At 40.5% G+C, this 17737-nt stretch overlaps 1 protein-coding gene across 1 annotated transcript in view; it reads right to left on the bottom strand.

The window, feature by feature from the left end:
* Positions 1–9536: 9536 nt before the first annotated feature.
* Positions 9537–17737, bottom strand: part of CALCR (calcitonin receptor) — a 67589-nt gene continuing 59388 nt past the window's right edge. The window contains exon 12 of the mRNA XM_033165704.1: positions 9537–10572. Coding sequence (XP_033021595.1) covers positions 10351–10572 — 222 coding nt within the window. The 3' untranslated portion in view covers positions 9537–10350. The remainder of the gene's footprint in view (positions 10573–17737) is intronic.

Here is a 17737-nt window from a genome sequence, read left to right as displayed (position 1 = left end):
GATTAGCCACTATGATATAGATGCAAAAAGAAAGAAACATCTGAGCTAAATGATGCCCATTCAATCTTGTTCACTTCACTGGATTTCAGTCTGGAAAGTACAGGTATTTAATATAGCTTGTGCAACCAGACAAAATCAGCAAGGGAACTTTATGTCAGTTTCTGAATAATATTTGAATTAGCAGCTGTTTAGGAAGCAGAAATGAAAATCAGCAAGGAGCACTTGTTTCCTTTTTTAGATATTAGAATACTGAAGGCATGAAATCGATACCTTCCTTTTCTTACTTGATACCATAGGACAGGGGTGGAGAACCTCTGGTGTGTGGTTCCTAATTTGGCCAACCAGGATGTTTTCCCCAAACCACACCCATCTGACACCATATGTTGCCACTCTGCCCCTGTTGGGAAGGCAGTTCTGCAGTTCTGCCCTACTACATGGGTGCTACAGTTTGGTGGTACCAACTCCTAGAGCATCCATCACGTATCATAAGGTGGTTGGGGAGGGTTGCAGGTCTGGTTTTTAGACCACATAACAGCTTGAATGAGAGCTGTCACCCAAAGTGGGGGTGGGGTCCACAGGTTCCGCATCATTGGTTCATGCAATAGGAAGTTTATGTTTAAAAATTATATATTTTTTCTTGTTCTGCCATTGGAAGCTACTTTACCAACCAAGCAGCCCCTCAATATTTTTGAATAAGTAAAATATAAATGAGGCAGAACAATTGACAAAGCTTCAGTATTTGCTAGTCGGCATTCTGACTTTAAAAGTTGCAAAAGAATTCTCTTGATCAAAACCAACTGAGATTTGCTTCATCCCTTCTGAGCAGTTAAATAAGTTAAAAGTTCTTGGTCCCTTCAAAATGCCATGCAAAAATGAAATTAGTAATGATTTGTCTGTTATTGCCATTCCAACCTTGAGAAATTTATTTATTTAGGGAACGAATATTTGCTGGAGTATGCAGTTCTGCAATATTGCTGCTTGCTTCTTTCCGGCTGATTATGACACAGAATTTCTCTCACAAACAATAGGCGGTATATGTTGCTTCTACTTCTCATTTCACTTAATGGTTTTTGACGGTAAACGGGTGGATGCATTTTAACGTCGTGAAGCTTATAAAAATTTCTGTGTGCTCTGAATTCAGCTCTTGTGGGGCAACTCAGAAAGGCAGGTTCCTTGCTGTATTTTGGTGAAGCAGCCAGCAATGTGTTGGCTGGAGCCAGGTGTAGGATTGATACTGGACTGCTGAAAAGGCTAGGAAGGCTGTCCATATTCTTCTCCGCTACACCATTTAGGACCTTGACCTTGTTATGAAACTTCCCGCGGGGGCAGGTTGAGAGACTGACCCCTAAGGCGGACGAAGCTTCCGTGCCCTCTGGCTTCTAGAGTCCAGGGGCACAATGTAATATGCGGTTGTTCCCAGCTTGAAAACAACACACACAAGCCTTTTAGCTAGAACCTACTTTATTGTAGATTTAGAGAAGAATATATATATCTGCGTAGCAGCTCATAATTCAGAGCTGTCTGTTAAAGCGTCTGCACCTCCTGATGCAGAACTGAAAGTAAAGAAATACAATAGTAAATTACAATGACATCACATGTGTGGGAGCTGGTATCGCTGGTGTGTTTCACACAGAGTGGAAACATGACTCTTGAGTCTTGTGACCTTGCTGCAGCGTTCGCAGCTCGTCATGTCATAATATCACAACAGACCTGAGTCCAGGCCAAGTGCAAAGATGCAGGTGCTGTTGACACAGGATGCTGGTAACACCATCCATTTCTGTTTGGTGTCCTAGCCTAGGAGGAGACTACTGAGACTGTAATGACATTGCCAGAGAGCCCAGTCTCCAGAGATGGAGTGCACTAGGACAGATGACTCCAGGCCACTTACAGCAATATTGAAATCATTATTGTTTCAGTACAGAGACCAAACTTTTTTGGTCATCTGCTTGAGGATTAGATATTGGACCTGGACCAGGGGATGAGCTGTGTTTTGCAATTTTAGAAGCTATGTGACTCGGCTGCTCAGCTTCTTTTCTTTTTTTTCATACGGTCTGTGGTATTTTGTGTAGTCACTTTGCAGTTGTTTTTATTGATCACAGTTTAGTGATGATTACTGTAATCGCTGGGAGTGATTTTCTGTTAAATTCTGATCTGTTGATGGTTTGAGAATTAATTTTGTCATTTAACATTCTATTTGAATTGGATTACTGAATATTACTTTAATTGGTTTAAGTTGTTTATGTTGATAGTCATATTTTCCATTATGACTTGTTTTGTGTTGGATCGGATTGTTATAGGATGTGTGTTCTTTTGTTGTGCATTTTGCCATTTCTGTGGCTTGTAAACAGCCTTCTGCTTACAATGCAGAAAGGCGGTATACAAATTATAAATGCAGATGAAAATAAACATACTACAAAGATGTAATGCAACTATTTCTATACCTTGTTCTGAAGTGGGGAGTTTTTTTTTAACCATGGCTCTATTTCTCTCTACTGCAGTGTTTTTCAACCACTGTTCCGCGGCACACTAATGTGCCGCGAGATGTTGCCTGGTGTGCCGTGGGAAAAATTGTGTTTATTTGATTCCTATTCAAGAGAATTACTTTATATATAGTCAATATAGGCACAGAGTTAAATTTTTTAACATTTTCTAATGGTGGTGTGCCTCGTGATTTTTTTCATAAAACAAGTGTGCCCTTGCCCAAAAAAGGTTGAAAAACACTGCTCTACCTTTTATCATATGTGGTGGTCATGTTCAGGGGTAAAGGCCTTCTGGGATAAGATTTATAATGAGCTCAAGAAGGTAATGAAAATTACCTTTTGTAAGAAACCAGAGGCATTTCTTTTGAGCATGACCAACGAAGAGATACCCAGTCAGGATAGAGTATTTTTTATGTATGCCACAACAGCGGCTAGAATCTTATTGGCAAGAACTTGGAAGGGTGAAGAGATACCGACAATTGAAGAATGGCAGATGAAGTTGATGGAGTATATGGAGCTCGCAGACCTGACCGCCAGAATCCGAGACCAGAGGGAGGAGAAGGTGTCGCAAGACTGGAAGAAATTTAAGGACTACTTAGTTAAGCATGTTAAATTGAATGTTTGAATATTTGTGCAGAAATATATAAAAGATTCGGCTTTAGAAGTTTAAGGTTAGTTATAATGGGTATAGAAGAAATTTTGATATGTTAGATTTATTTGTATAAGAAGGTGATAAGATATAGAATACAAGTTAAGAAATATATTGGTTTAGATAAATATGAAGAACATTAAGATATTGAGTATAAGTTACTGGGGAAAGAAATGAAGCTACCCAAAAAGTATATATGTATTTGAAGACAGAGGAGGGACCAGGGGAAGTCCCCCTAAGAAGTAAAAACAAGTTGAGAAATTAAGATAAGGTTTTGGTAAGGTATGTATAAGTTTTCTTTTTTCTTTGTATGGTATTGTTGTGTTTTTATTGTTGATTGTGTTTTATGTTTTTATTGTGTTTATGTAATGTTGTTCTTGTTTTGTTTTGTTTTATGGTAAAAGAATAAAATCTTTAAAAAAAGAAAAAAAAGAAAAGAAAAACACTGCTCTACTGTGTACCCACAGTCATTCTAAAAGCTATTCAAATAGATGCAGATTCAACAGCCTACGAAGTATGTTATCAATGTTTGTTTCGGTATTGCAAGCAGGTATATTTTGATGGAATCCCAGCAACCTGGTTTGTTGAGACATATCAAAAACATGTCAGCCTCCTTGAGATGGTGGGGTTGGAAGTGGGGATGAGTATGTTAGCTCCACCCCCTTGTTGCCATTCTGTTTACTCTTCCTGAGTTGGAGGCCAACCTTGCAAGGTGGGGATTTCGCTGTACTTTGAGAGGCTCCCTGACCATTTCAAAACCTTGGTTCCAATTGAAGATGGTGTGTTTGCAGCTAGCAGAGGGCAGTAGTCCTCCTCTTTAAAGTGTTGGCTGTTTCTCCTGAAATGCATGCATGTGTGTGTGTTGGTGCCACAACACAAGATGGCTGTCACAGCAGGCTTCTTATAGCACAAAATGGAGGAGCAGCATGGTTGACTTCGTGACCTCATGACTTCATTATTATCAAAAGCACCTGACTAGTCAGACTAGGGATTAGATGGAGCCTTGGCCTTATCTCTCTACAGCAGGGGTCAGCAACCTTTTTCAGCCGTGGGCCGGTCCACCGTCCCTCAGACTATATTTTGAAAAAATATATAAACGAATTCCTATGCCCCACAAATAACCCAGAGATGCATTTTAAATGAAATGACACATTCTACGTAAAAACACACTGATTCCCAGACCGTCTGTGGGCTGGATTGAGAAGGCGATTGGGCCGCATCCGGTCCACGAACCTTAGGTTGCCGACCCCTGCTCTACAGGGCTCTTCTTACAGGACACTTTGTTTCGTTAGGCGGCTAGTGATGGAGATTCTCCAGCCATCAAAGACATTTTGCTGAAAAACAAGATGGTGCCCTTCAAACTGGATGTCAGCAATGGTGATAGGACAGAGTCCTTCACTACACTTGAAGGCTTGCTTAGGGGATGTAGTGCAGGCAGTGTGGCACACAACTTTTCCCTCTGAAATCTTGTTGCCACTCTCAGCTCTGGCACCTGTCACCTGCCTTAGTATGTCTGATGGATTAATTCAATTACATAATTTGAATACGCTGCTAATGCAATGGAGTAGCAAATTTAACTGTCAGCAATTAACATTTCCCATTGTACAAAGCAACCAACATTTTGACAGGATAAAAGTAGAGCAATTAATTAATAAGAATAAAAAACCCTGGTTTATATAAACAAAAGGAACATTATTATAATTAATTTTTACTGACTGAATGTCAGCTTCTCAAGCTAAGTAACCTTGGAAATTTATTGTTTTATGCAGTGCAGGTGTATTTTACCAGCCTGCTCAATACTAAGGTTATAAAATCCTTTGCTCTTGCAATATTGACATTATGTACAACTAACTCGGAGCCCAGAGACACCCAATTAACATCTATATCCATTTTGTGTGAATACATATTTCATTATGCTCTTAGTTTATGACTGTAGAATATGCCCAATGTATCTTTTTTGCTTAACAGGTACTCATTGCAGAAATTTTATACAGGGCATCAATAAAATAAAATAGGAATGCATTTTTTTATTCTGTTTATTTTCTCACTAACAATGCCCACCCTTTCCATTGCAATTTATGCATTAGACAACTTTGTATTTGGTAGCTATTTTTGAATTCTGAAAAAATACAATAAAAAGCCTGATACAAGATGATTTTATAGACTTCTACCATGCCCCCTCTTCCTCACCTTTTCTCAAAAATAGAAGTTCCAAATGTTGCAACCTTTCCTCACAGAAGAGTTGCAGTATAGGATACAGCTGTTCTTTTGATTATCAGTCCCTATATTTCAGGCTCTTTGCCACACAATTGGCCAATAAAAGGAGGAACAAATTTGGGAGATAGAATATATTTATGGGACCCCCCTTTTCAGCAATATCCTCACATTGTACACAATGGCTTGGACTCTAAGATAAATAAACTTAAGGAAACACATGGAAGGAGTAGACCCCCATTTCCCCACACCTGCAAAAGTCTCACAACAGAATCGGGGAACGTTCTTCCTGAACAACATAGGATGGTATGGGGACAGGAAACTCTTCTTCTGTGAACTTTGTCTTGGATCCCAAGTCTGATTTAAAGCGAATCTTCCATCCCACTGTTAGGGCTCTGAATAGTGTGTTGTTGAGGTAGGGGGCTGAGAGATCCAGGAGAGGGCACCAGTAATTTAAAAGGTTTGGTGGTGCCCACAAGGCAGGAGTTGGGGAAGAGTCAGGGCAGTCTGAGGAGGAGGAAGGTTCACAGGATGTGGTGGAAGAAGCAGCTGTTCTGGTGACAGAAGGGTCAATAGATTCCCCACCTTCCTCCACCATGCACGCAACTTCCATGCAGGAGATGTCTCAGGTTGTGAGCGTGCAACCCATTAGTACAGGCTTCCTCAGACTTGGCCTTCCAGATGTTTTTGGCCTACAGCTCCCATGATCCCTAGCTAGCAGGACCAGTGGACAGGGATGATGGGAATTGTAGTCTCAAAACATCTGGAGGGCCGAGTTTGAGGAAGCCTGCATTAGTATATAAGCGGAGGGGTGAGCTCTCACTGTTGCTGCAATTGCTTCGCGGGGCACAGATGTGAGGGACAACTGCCTAGTGGCTGGAATGTGTGTATGTGTGCGGGCACACACAGAAGGAATTGCTGTAAGTGCTTCTTTTGTCAATAAAGACTTAACTATCAGACAAATGCCTTTCTTAGCTGGGGTGAGCTAGGGCATCCACACATTGTCTAGAAGGGACTCTGATCGGTGTGTATTTGTGTTTGCAGGTGACTGCAAAGAAAGGAAGGGACGGAATACCAGTACTTAAATTTTCTAAACTTCCTTATGTTTGCTTATCTTACGATATAAGCCATTGTGTATTTGTGCACTATGGGGCAAAGCTTAGTTCAACAGCATTTAAATGAGAACTCCAGTTATACAATAGTTCAGATCCTACTGGTGTCCATGCCTGAACTATTGAGATTTGGTGTTCCAACAGTGCAAACCTGACCAACCTCTTTGGGGTAGTTCTATTGTCCTTCCCAGTTGAGTTTATTTTGCACATTCTCAATGTTATTACCATTAACTTTATGACCTACCATTCACCAGCAAGTCCCAGGGCACCCTAATGCAATATGATACATTGATAATGAAGAACATATTATGCAAGCATGAGGTATTTCATCTTAATGTATAGTCTACAAGAATGCACCCAGCATTAAAGGTTTATAAGATGAAATGTTTTGGCGATGGTAACCTTCAGAAGTAGCTTTTGATATAGAACAGATCTATTGTACAAAAAAAAAAAACTTCAGAAGTATCTTTTGTAATATGAACAAAGTTCAATGAGTAGAATGGGTTGATGAATCACAAAGCTGAACATTGTTCCATAAAAAACATGGCAATATTATAAATTCCCAATTATATAATATACTGTGTGAATAATTCTGTACAGATAAGTATGTTACATTGTTACAGGTTTCAGGACTTTTATGCGTTATGTACATTTCTGTTTCAATAGCCCATTTTTTTGCACTAGGAAGTTATATAACTACTGTACCGATATGCTAAATCTCAATAAGGATAAAAGGGATCAGAAGTATAACATTCCCAGTAAAGGTGATCTGATTTTTAAAACTGTTTCTCGGTTTTGTTCACTACATCCTAGCAAAGTTAGGAATGAAGTTTAAGATGATGATCTTGTTGGTTAAAAAAACCAAAACAAAAAAACACTTCCTATTATTTGATGCAGCTCAAGCAAATCTGGTCCCATTCTGTGATGTATGATGTAATTATGCATTTAATGAATCTGACAGGCTATATTTTCTTCACCAAGCCAGCCACTAAATTGAATTTCAACCTCAGTGACTTGAATCTTTGTAGATCTGATGTATTCTGGTCACCAGTATCTCAGTCTAATAATTCTAGTGCCAAGGCAAGAATGAATTTTAAAAATGCAAGCATATAGTTTATTATATACTTTGCATGTACGATTGGTTGATAATTTACTGAAGAGAAACTATGACATCAGATGGAACATGCTTTATGGCCACGAACCAACCAAAGTTACACCTTTTTAAATCTCATTGATTTCTATGGAAGGAGACTTAGACTGCAATCCTACACACATTTACTTAGGGGAAAGCCCCATTGAACATAGAGGAGTTGACATTAGCAATCATATATAGATTGCATTGTTATGGATATACCTATATTCTGTTGAAATAAATGGAATTTAAATAACATTGGTTGGATCATCTGGTTTCTTTTACCTCAAAACTTCTGCACAGTCTCCCTTTTCTTCATTTCTCTCTTCAAAGAAAAGGTGTAGTTTGCACACTTTCAGCTGTTCAGGACACAGTCTGCATAGGGTTGTGACTACAAATTTACAATATACAGAAATGTTTCTGTGAATTTTTGTTCAAGTCGGTTCATCATGGCCTGGTACTGTTCTATTCACAGAAATGAGACAACTTATAATAACTACCTATCACTTGATTACCATTTGGCAATCTAATGCCTACCAGTACACTTTGTACTGCACACGTTAAATGAGATTATGTGGGAGGGCTGTGCAAAATGTTGCACATGGGCCGGAAGAGCATCTATTCCCATGCTGTGTGTAGAAGCTTATGGCCAATGGTCAGGGGTGATGGGAGTTGTAGTCCAAAACATCTGGAGGGCATCAGGTTGAAGAGTCACAGAATTGTAGAGTTGGAAGGGTTCCTAAGGGTCCTCTAGTCCAACCTCCTGCAATGCAGGAGGAGAGGCTGACTTAGAACCACAAAACAGTTTTTAGAAATCCCAAAATACTTCCTTGTGAATAGAATTTACCTTTAAACTTGCCTGAGAGATTTGGCCATTTGCTGAATACTGACAAATAATCAGTAATACTCACTCATCAAACACTCGGGAGCAATACACTACCTCATTTTCTCTTTAGGACAATGAGTGTAATATTAGGCTTAAGATCAAACAATGCTAAAACACCAAGGCTAATGGATGGGATTGGTCAGTCTTTCTAGCTGATCCCTGGGACCCTTCCCAGAACATGTCCCCTTCTCCAAGCTGGACCCATTTCTTGCTCTCCTCATAAGAGAGTTGCTTCAAATTGTGAGGGAAAAGAGACTCTGGTGTTGGCCATCATGGGGAACACATGTTCTCACCTACCTTGCCCAACCTCCAAAGTCTACATAATGGAACTGCTTCCTGAAGAACTCTGAGGGGAGCTTTCTTGCTATTGGGTTTGAGTAATTTAATAATGTGTTGGTGGGAAGCAGTTACTAGGTACTAATGTCATCAGCTTTGGGACTACTTTTGGATGCGAAGGTGGATATTCTTATCTGACCTTCATAATCACTTAAATGTTGGTATATGCTAAATCAACTGTTAATAGTTGATTTTTTAAAGTGTTAATATAATAATATTATTTATTTTATGGATCCAGTTATCTCAATAATTCAGATTTTTGTTTTTTATGGGAAGTGCTTTGAACATGAATGTATGTAGTATATGACTAAATTTACTGGGGCTGAAATGCTTTTGACTGGCTTGAATGGGTCCTTTAACTGTAATAATGCCTCTTGCTTGTCTGATGCTGGAGGGAGAGATGGGATGTGTGTGTAAAAACCTCTGACTTTTGCATGTTTTAGTCCACAGGAAAAGTAATGCAGAAATTGGACAACCCACTAAATTCTCCCCCCTCCAATATGGTTCTTTCATTTGAATACGTGTGTGTGTGTGTTGGAATGAGGTATGAATGGGGTCCAAAAGTTTAAGTACCTAGTGGACAACCCCCTCTCTGTATTCCTTATCCTTAAGAGTTATGACTTCATTAGCAAAATAAATGATGAATATTTAGAAGCAACTGTAAAATTGTAAGTATTTAGAAGCTCAGAAGTATCAATTTTAAAAAGAAAAAAAAAAACTAATTTCCAAGTACATTTCACAGTTTATTTGTAGAGAAAAATTGTTCCCTATATCTGCTGGACTGAAAACTATGGCTGACAGTTTCCCAATAAATGATTAATATCAAGCAACCAGTATATGGAATGCTGAACAAAGTCTCTTGGGTCCGCTCATTACACTCTGACAGAACCGTCTGTTTCTTAGACAATCTAGTCTTTTTGAATGCTTGTGGCACAATAAATATTTTACCTTCATTTCTGACTGTGCTTGATGTCAGAATAATACTGCATGAAATCCTCTTGAGACAGTGAGGATTTAAATATAATGGAATGATTCCTATTGTTTTGCTCTAAATGCAAAAAATCTTTTAAGATTTTTTTTGACTTAAATTCAAAGAACAAAATCTTTCCAGGATGCTGAGAAATAGTTCATGTTTATGGTTCCAAGGTTGAGTGTAAAAAGAAAGTATCTAATGTAATAGCTGTTAACCATCTCATATTTGCTTTTTGCTCAGCTTGGAGAACAAAGATCCATGTATAGAAACAATGGCATCTCCCAGGTTGTCATGGGACATCTAATGGATGGTTGTTGTTTTTATTAGTGCATCCCTCATTTCATATGGTCAAGTTCTGAAACTAGTGAAATTCCATGCTTTTCACTGGCTAGCTCTAGCCTTAGACCTATTGGCCTTTAAGAGTACTGGAGCGATCTGCCACATTTGTTTTTTTCAGACTCGAGCTGTTGCCATCTGTTGCTTGTATATGCACCTGACTGAGCACACTTTTGCAGTCGCCTTGAAGTCTCCTCCTCCTTGTATAAATAGGAAGTCCTTCATTCGTAAGCTAAGCAGACGTCTCTCCAGATTTTAATGCAACAAGTTCAGAGTCTTCTATATACTTTCCATTAAACTGTTCACTGTTGGAGTCGTGGTGGTATAGATAAATTGGAACCTCCGTGATGGAAGTGGCTGTGTAGGAGGTAGATCGCGTAGAACAATGTTCTCGCCGTCTTTGACCCCACTGGGTCTTATACTGCATCCATTGCCTCTTCAAAGCTCCTTGGACCTGCAGATATAAGATATTAGAGTTTAGGCTAGTGTAACAGAAGATAAGGGGCTAATCTGAATTGATTCTAACACAGTGGCTGATAAATCTTGCCTTCCCTCTAAAAAAACCAGCTGCTATGGTGGCTACTTTCATTGGGGGTAGGTGAGATCCAAAGAACTGGCGTGCCAGTGCAGTCCTTAATGCTGCAAAAGATGCTCCTGTTAGTCGGGGGACCCTCCAGACAGGGGGCGAAGGTGGGGGCGATAGGAGCGCACCGCCCCCATTGGCACGATCCTGGGGGAGTTCCATCGCAGCTGCCCCCACCCACCGCAGGCTGTGCGCCACGCCCCCAGAACACGTGCCACACCCCTTTGGGTGGCACGCCACACCCCCAGAACGCATGCCATGCCCCTTTGGGCTGCGCACTGTGTCCCGCTTCTTTGGGCGGTGCACCACGCCCCTGGGACGCATGCCAGCCCCACCCCTGCCCCCAGTGCCGGAGAATGAAGCTCCGTCACTGCCTCCAGAATGCTGTGGGAAGGGGTACTGGGAGCAGCAGAAGGGGCAGTTGACAACCCACCTTATGTGTGAGCAGAAATGCCTCCCATTCATGCATGGGGCTTTCTGGATCTAGTCCATTGTATATATTCTACAGTATTCCATATACTCACAGTGCATGCTTTTAAAAAAGGATTAAATGAGTGTGCTTAGCTTTTCATAAATGGGGATCTTGGTGCTGAAGATCAGATCTGGTATCAGCCTTTGGCATTCATGGGCAGAGGCCCTGCACTCTTGAGATCTCTGGATGTGCACTGAGGCTGCCACAGGTAGACTTGAGTGCTATGTTTTTATGGTCATCACCATTTTGTTTTCCTTACAATATACTGGCTGTTCGTCCAGTCAATTGTGGAGAACATAAAATGGCATTGATAAGAATGCTGTCTCATAAGAGGTTTGACTCCTTAGTCAAAACATTTTGACAGTATGAACCTTTTCTGAAGTTCCTTTTGCCCGAGGCCCCCTCAAAAAAAAAGTTTAATATTAATTTTCATGATGTAACCATGAAGCTAGAATCTTTCTTTATCTCAAAAAGAAAACCATTTATTTTAATCTTCTGTTCTAAAATGAGACCCAGCAGAAGGTTTGAAGGCTGCAATCCTATGCAGATTTGCCTGGGTGTAAGCCCCACCAAACACAATGGGCCTTACATCTGAGCAAAGATGCATAGGAATTGCATTGTGGATGCAGAGCAAATGGTTTTCCCAGATTAAGCTGCTAAAGTCCAGAAAAGAACAACAGGTAGCCAACTATGTTGCTGGTTATCAACAAAGGCCACAATGCAAAAGGAGACATATGCATAAGGATTGTTTTGGTCTAGTCAGGAACTAAAAAATAAAAAAATAAAGTTATGTTTTGAAAATTAAACTGAAGAGAAATTTAAAAGCATTGAATCTAAAACTAGTAATGCAGCAAAGTTGAAAGGCATTTGTTCAACTGTTTATTCTTCATTTCTTGATCCTTAAATACTGTGGATACAATAAGCATTACCAGTGCCACTCTGTTAGCATTGTTAATAGATTCCCCCCCTGCAATATTTGATAATATGTTCTAAGTCTAACCATTTGCTATTCAAATACAAAATGAAGTATTTGAAGAATGTTGAAAGGGCAGAGACTGAGCAACATGAAAGAGATCCTAATTTCCATCTGTTCAAAGTGGTTCATATGTAGATTTCAAAGCGCATTGCTGAATAATGGCTGCTCCCCAAAACACCACACATTTTGTTTAAGATTCACAAATCATCTCTCTATTCATTCTGTCTCATTAATGCACAATTCTTGATTATTGAAGACATTAGCTTATTTCCCCCCAAACAGACCATGAATACTGGAAAGCCAGTGTGGTGTATTAGGGACTTGGGAGACCTATGCCTACTCAGCTGCAAAGCTCACTGGATGCCCTTGGGCCAGTCTCTCAGCCTAACCTCCCTCACATGATGAGTGTGTGATGGTAAAATGAGGAATGGAAGAGACCACCTTGAGTTCCTTAGAGGAAAAGGGGGGGCGGGCGGGAAGGGAAGTAAATGTAATGTAATGTAATTTGCTGGCCAGATTTTTCATGGTGGAAAGAGAACATGAGCAATAGGCAAATGAGCAGTGCAGTGCATAAGGCTAAATACCCACCAGCGTTAATATTAGAAAGCCCGACCTAACACAACTGGAATCCAACTGCATGTTATTATGAACACTTTTTTTTTTTTTTTAAAGTAGGCTTAGGCTATTTGTATTTTGAAGAAATAGTAGCTCCAGAATGTCCTCCTGATGGAGGATCACAACCTCCCATTCGTTTCACCCTCCTCACCCCAGGAAGGCATTGTTTATAGTACACATCTGTTCTGAATGAACTGGCAGAGGGATAACGATATGATGTAATCCTATGCATGTCTATTAAAAAGTAAATGCCCATAGAAGGGACTTAACGTCCAGGTATATATGTATAGGACTGTAGCCGTGAGGTTCTACCCGACATTAGTCCTACTCAGAGGAGACCCCCTGAAATTGATTAACTTGACCTATTAATTTCGGTGAATCTACTCTACATAGATACAACCCTACTGTTTATAATACTTTTGAGTATTCAAAATGTTTCACGCCCATCTCTGGATTTCTTACAGTATACATGGAAAGAGAGGGTCATCATCCCTTGATTGTAGGGGAAGAGGTGAAGCAAAGGAATGGAGAATTTGCGTATCCGCCTAGGGGGCTCCTTATCTCATGGCTCACTCTCTCAGCTACGGCACACAGCACCAGTTATTTATAAATATGCTGACCTAATTGAATCTCCCTAAGGGACTGGGATCTAATTGGGAAAGCTTGGTGCTAAAAGATCAAAATTAATATTAATATACAGAGTTTTTTAAACCCTGTGCATATAAACCAGTGTCGGCTAGGAGATTAATATTTGCAACAGACCTGCAAAGATTTCTGGATCACAACATTAATAGCAAAAAGCCTCCAGCCTGCTCCAAAGTAGGGTGTTGAAACAAAGCTTGGGCGGACAACCAGGAAGACATTCAAATTTATATCTGACAGGATTAGGATGTTGTAAAAATGAAAATTTTGTTTGAGCCATGTTGGCAGAGCCATATTGTTTCTTATTTCTAGATACGTTAATTTGTTAGAACCCAATCTACTATTTCGTACCAACTCCAGTTGGTGGAGCTTGAGGTTCTAGTAAAAAAAATTCCAGTAAATTACTGAAATAAAATTTCAGCAATTTATTATCTCCTCCTCACAGTCTCTGTAAACACACATACCGGTAATCTATGCAAAGCAGGCAGGCTGCATAAACATCATCCACATGGTACCAGCAGGTGTACAGGCACCATTTTTGTATTATAAATGTCATTTTGCATTCATTCACTTTTGCCTAGTCCTTTCAAAGTGATCTCACAAAGGGGAGAAGGCCAGCCAATAGACATTCCCCTTTCATTAACAGTGAGACTGATGCTCTTAGATGGCTGTGTGGATAGCGCCATCATATAGTTTAGACACTAGGTGGCACTGGGCTTAGTTGGGTAGAATCATGAGTTTCCAGTTACTGTTCTGTTCTTGTTTAAGAGAGGCAATACAGTGCTCGCCTAGCTTCCTAACTGGTATGTCTTCAGACCTTCCATGACAAGAGCTGAACACAAACGACATTATGTTTTCCCATTGATTAAAGCTCCAATCCTAATGTCACTTACCTGGGAGTAAGCCCTATTGAATTAAATCGGACTTACATCTGACATGGCTAGGCTTATAAGACATGAAATTAAGCTATTCTTTCAGTGTTCTAGACAAAGCTTTTCTGGTACTGAACATTTGTGAATAAATAAGGCTGAATCACTTGTTCCAAACGCAGATATGGAACATTGTTTTTGAAACCATTTATTTTGGATCAGTTTCACCTGATTCTGCCTTCGTGCAAACCAGTCCAGTAATAAGCAATAAATCACCGAGAAACTGAGCTCCTATTGCACTATTATTAATTCCTTTCCTGAGCCATACAAAAAAAAAAAAAAAAAAAACTTTGATCTCTGTGCACCTGGCAAGGGCTAGCTGGACAATTTCACTGGAAGGAATGGAGAGCTGCGGCTCCCAAGCTTTAAGCTAACTGGTTGCACTTGAATCTAAGGCACAGCATGGAAATTTTGGTAGAGGAAACCAGAATTCTTCCAGGTTCTCTGAAAGTGTGCTGAAAAATCAACTGTGTTTTCCTGCAAAATGAACACAGAAACTATATTATCACTCAACCAGGGTTAGCCTAAGACTTTTCCTATGTGATGCTTCCCCAGGTACCTACAGACTAGTGGTGGAATCATATGACATTCTCCAGTGCATGTGAGGGAAGCAGCCTAGCTGAGGAAGCAGAGGGCAGGAAGCACAATGAGGTGGCAGATGGTCAGGAGTTCAGGTGCGAGGGCAGTGTGGTGCAAATGCATGGGCAAAACTAATCCAGCACTCCTGCCAGTGTTTGCACCGTGCCAACCTCCCTGCTCCCTCGCTTCTTTCCCTCTCAGTAGGCAACCATTACGCACGTGCTGGAAAGTGAGTGTAGCAGCTCTGTCCCACTTCGTGAATTTCTTTGGGGGGGAAAGTGACTAAGCCAAACAACAAGCAAGCACTACTAGCACAAAGATGCCAGCTCACAGGGACAAGAATAGCTAGCAGGAATGAACTTATGGAGTTTTCTGCTGCTACAAGATGTGGGGATTGACACTAGCTTAGGTAGTGGCCCAACTTTTAAAAGAGACTAAAGAGAATTCATGCAGGTCTATCAAATGACTAATAGCTGTGGTAGCGAAATAGCACTTCCATGTCACTGAAAACCAGTTGCCGGGGTGGGGGGGGGGCAATATCAGGCAATTGCCTTTAATGCCCTGTTTGGGAGTTTTCTAGTGGCATCTAATTGGATACAGGATAAGATGAACTTTATGCCTGATCCATCAGGGCTCTTACATTCTTATTGGGGGAGCACCATAGCTTTGTGGTACAGCCTATATTCTGCATACAGAAGGTCCCAGGTCTAATTCCGAGCATCTCCTGGCAGGGCTGACAGTGACCCCATTCTGAAGACAGGGGGAGCTTCTGCCAATCAGTGTAGAAAATGCTGAGCTAGATGGGTCAGTGGGGTGACTATATGTAAAACAACTTCTTGTGAATTTAAAAAATTGGGAAAGTGGGGAAGCTGACATATCTCTTTCTGTTTTACACTTTTTGCCCTCAAACTCAAGTTGCTTTAGGCCAATTCGATAGCTGAAAGCTCCCTGAAATAAATACGGGATAGTTCTATTTGCTTAGGAAGAAGTAGCATGAAGCGCAGATTCCAGCAAAATTAGCAGTGCCTGTACCGCTGGAGCCTATGTAGACAGGGCTTCCAAATGCCACACAGTGAGTTCTTAGTAAAACTGGGATGTGAAGTCTGTGGTTCCTGGATCCTGGCCTTGACCTCAGGTCATAAGACATGCAACATCTCAACTCTCAGCACTTCCAATAAGAGAAACCACAGATGATTATGAAACTATAGTGTAATGTTAAGTTCAGTGTGTAGACTCAGAAAACTGTCAGTAGGTTGATGCCACTGTTACGTGGCGCATTTGACGCCTTTATCTGCCCCAGCTGCAACAAAACATGTCTCTCCCGTATCAGTCTCTACAGCCGCAGCAGGTGCTGCAACCTTGCAACAGTTTGACTTCATTGTGTCCTGAGACAGACGGATGCCTGCCAATATGTCTGCATACTGGGAAAACGTAATGTACACCTAAAGATGGCCTTAAGTGATGAAATATTCAGCAGAAGACACACATTTCAAGTAGGCAATTCGCTTAATAAGAACACACACATCAATTTTGTGCTTAAAATGATCCAAATTTGGGGTGGGAGATAAAACCATTTGATTTCTAAGTCGGCAGGAAAAAGATTGCACGTTGTTTCCCCCTTCACTTAGAGGTGAGAAATTATGGGCAGACTTCATGGGGTCAAGTTTCTTTTTGGGTCAGAGAATATTAGAGATATATTGGGTTTCTATAATAACATAGTCTTTTGGTTTTTTTTAAAAAGAGAACTGTATAATTAGAAGAGAACTTGTGCAGGTGCCGGATAAAATCATCCAGATTCATATTGTTCTGTTTTCCCAATTCAGAGCTTCTGGAAATCTCTTAGAATCCCTCATTCAGGAAGAGACAACCAGAGGGGCCAATTTATTTTCCTTCAACAACCAGGATCAGTTTTGCCCCGCCAAAGTTAAGGAACATAAGGAGCTGCTTTATAGCAAGACAGACCTATTTATCCCTCTAGCTAATTCCTGTAGTGGTTGGAAGCGATGGCCAGCACCTACCTGACCTCCCATCAGCAGCATTGCTGCAAACGTAGCAGGAGGGAGAGGGGCTAGGCAGCAGTGCAGTGCCAACGCTCTGGCCTGAGTGCCAAATTGTCTCCGCTGATGCATTGGTTTTGCCACTGACTTCCCCTCCCCATCCTGTTTATGTTATAAACTGTGATCCTACCACATCTGGAGAGCACAGGTTCCCCCTCTCCTTTTATACGAGTTAAGATTTTAGAAAAGAAGAAAAATCTATATATACTAACACCTAATCAGTAAAACATGGCATATCTGAGTTTAAAATAATTTACAGCCTAACTGGAAACACATTTGCTTAGATATTAATTGCCTTAAAATTCCACTGCCTTTCTGACTGAAGGATTTCAGCCCAATTCTTGGAAGTCATCTTAATATTAAAGCCTTAGTTTTAGGCTCTAAACAATAAATCAACAAAACACAGTTTTTAATATTCAGATTGAGGCGTGCAATCCCTCAAACACTTTCCTGGGAATAAATCCCACTGAACTCAATGGGCCTTACTTCTCAGCAGACATGCACAGGTTCGCATTGTAAACACCTGTATGGATTCTAACCAGTGAAAGGAAACACACAGATTGCAAACCCAAATGCTTTAGGCCTCGGGAAACACATTTTGTATGGGTAATTTAATATTTTAAAACTGTCTGTGGGAGATAATGTATTCATGCACAGCTCTGATCTGAAAACTAGGCCTTTGGGTTTCTGCGTAAGAACAGATAATGAAAAAGTTGACGGCTTTTCCAACAGGAATTCCTATCTCGCAACTTGTATATCCTAATTA

Source organism: Lacerta agilis, chromosome 12 (genome assembly GCF_009819535.1).
Source record: "Lacerta agilis isolate rLacAgi1 chromosome 12, rLacAgi1.pri, whole genome shotgun sequence".
Classification (NCBI taxonomy): domain Eukaryota; kingdom Metazoa; phylum Chordata; class Lepidosauria; order Squamata; family Lacertidae; genus Lacerta; species Lacerta agilis.
The sequence above is the reverse complement of the archived record's forward strand: the minus strand, read 5'-3'. Positions and strand labels throughout refer to the sequence as shown.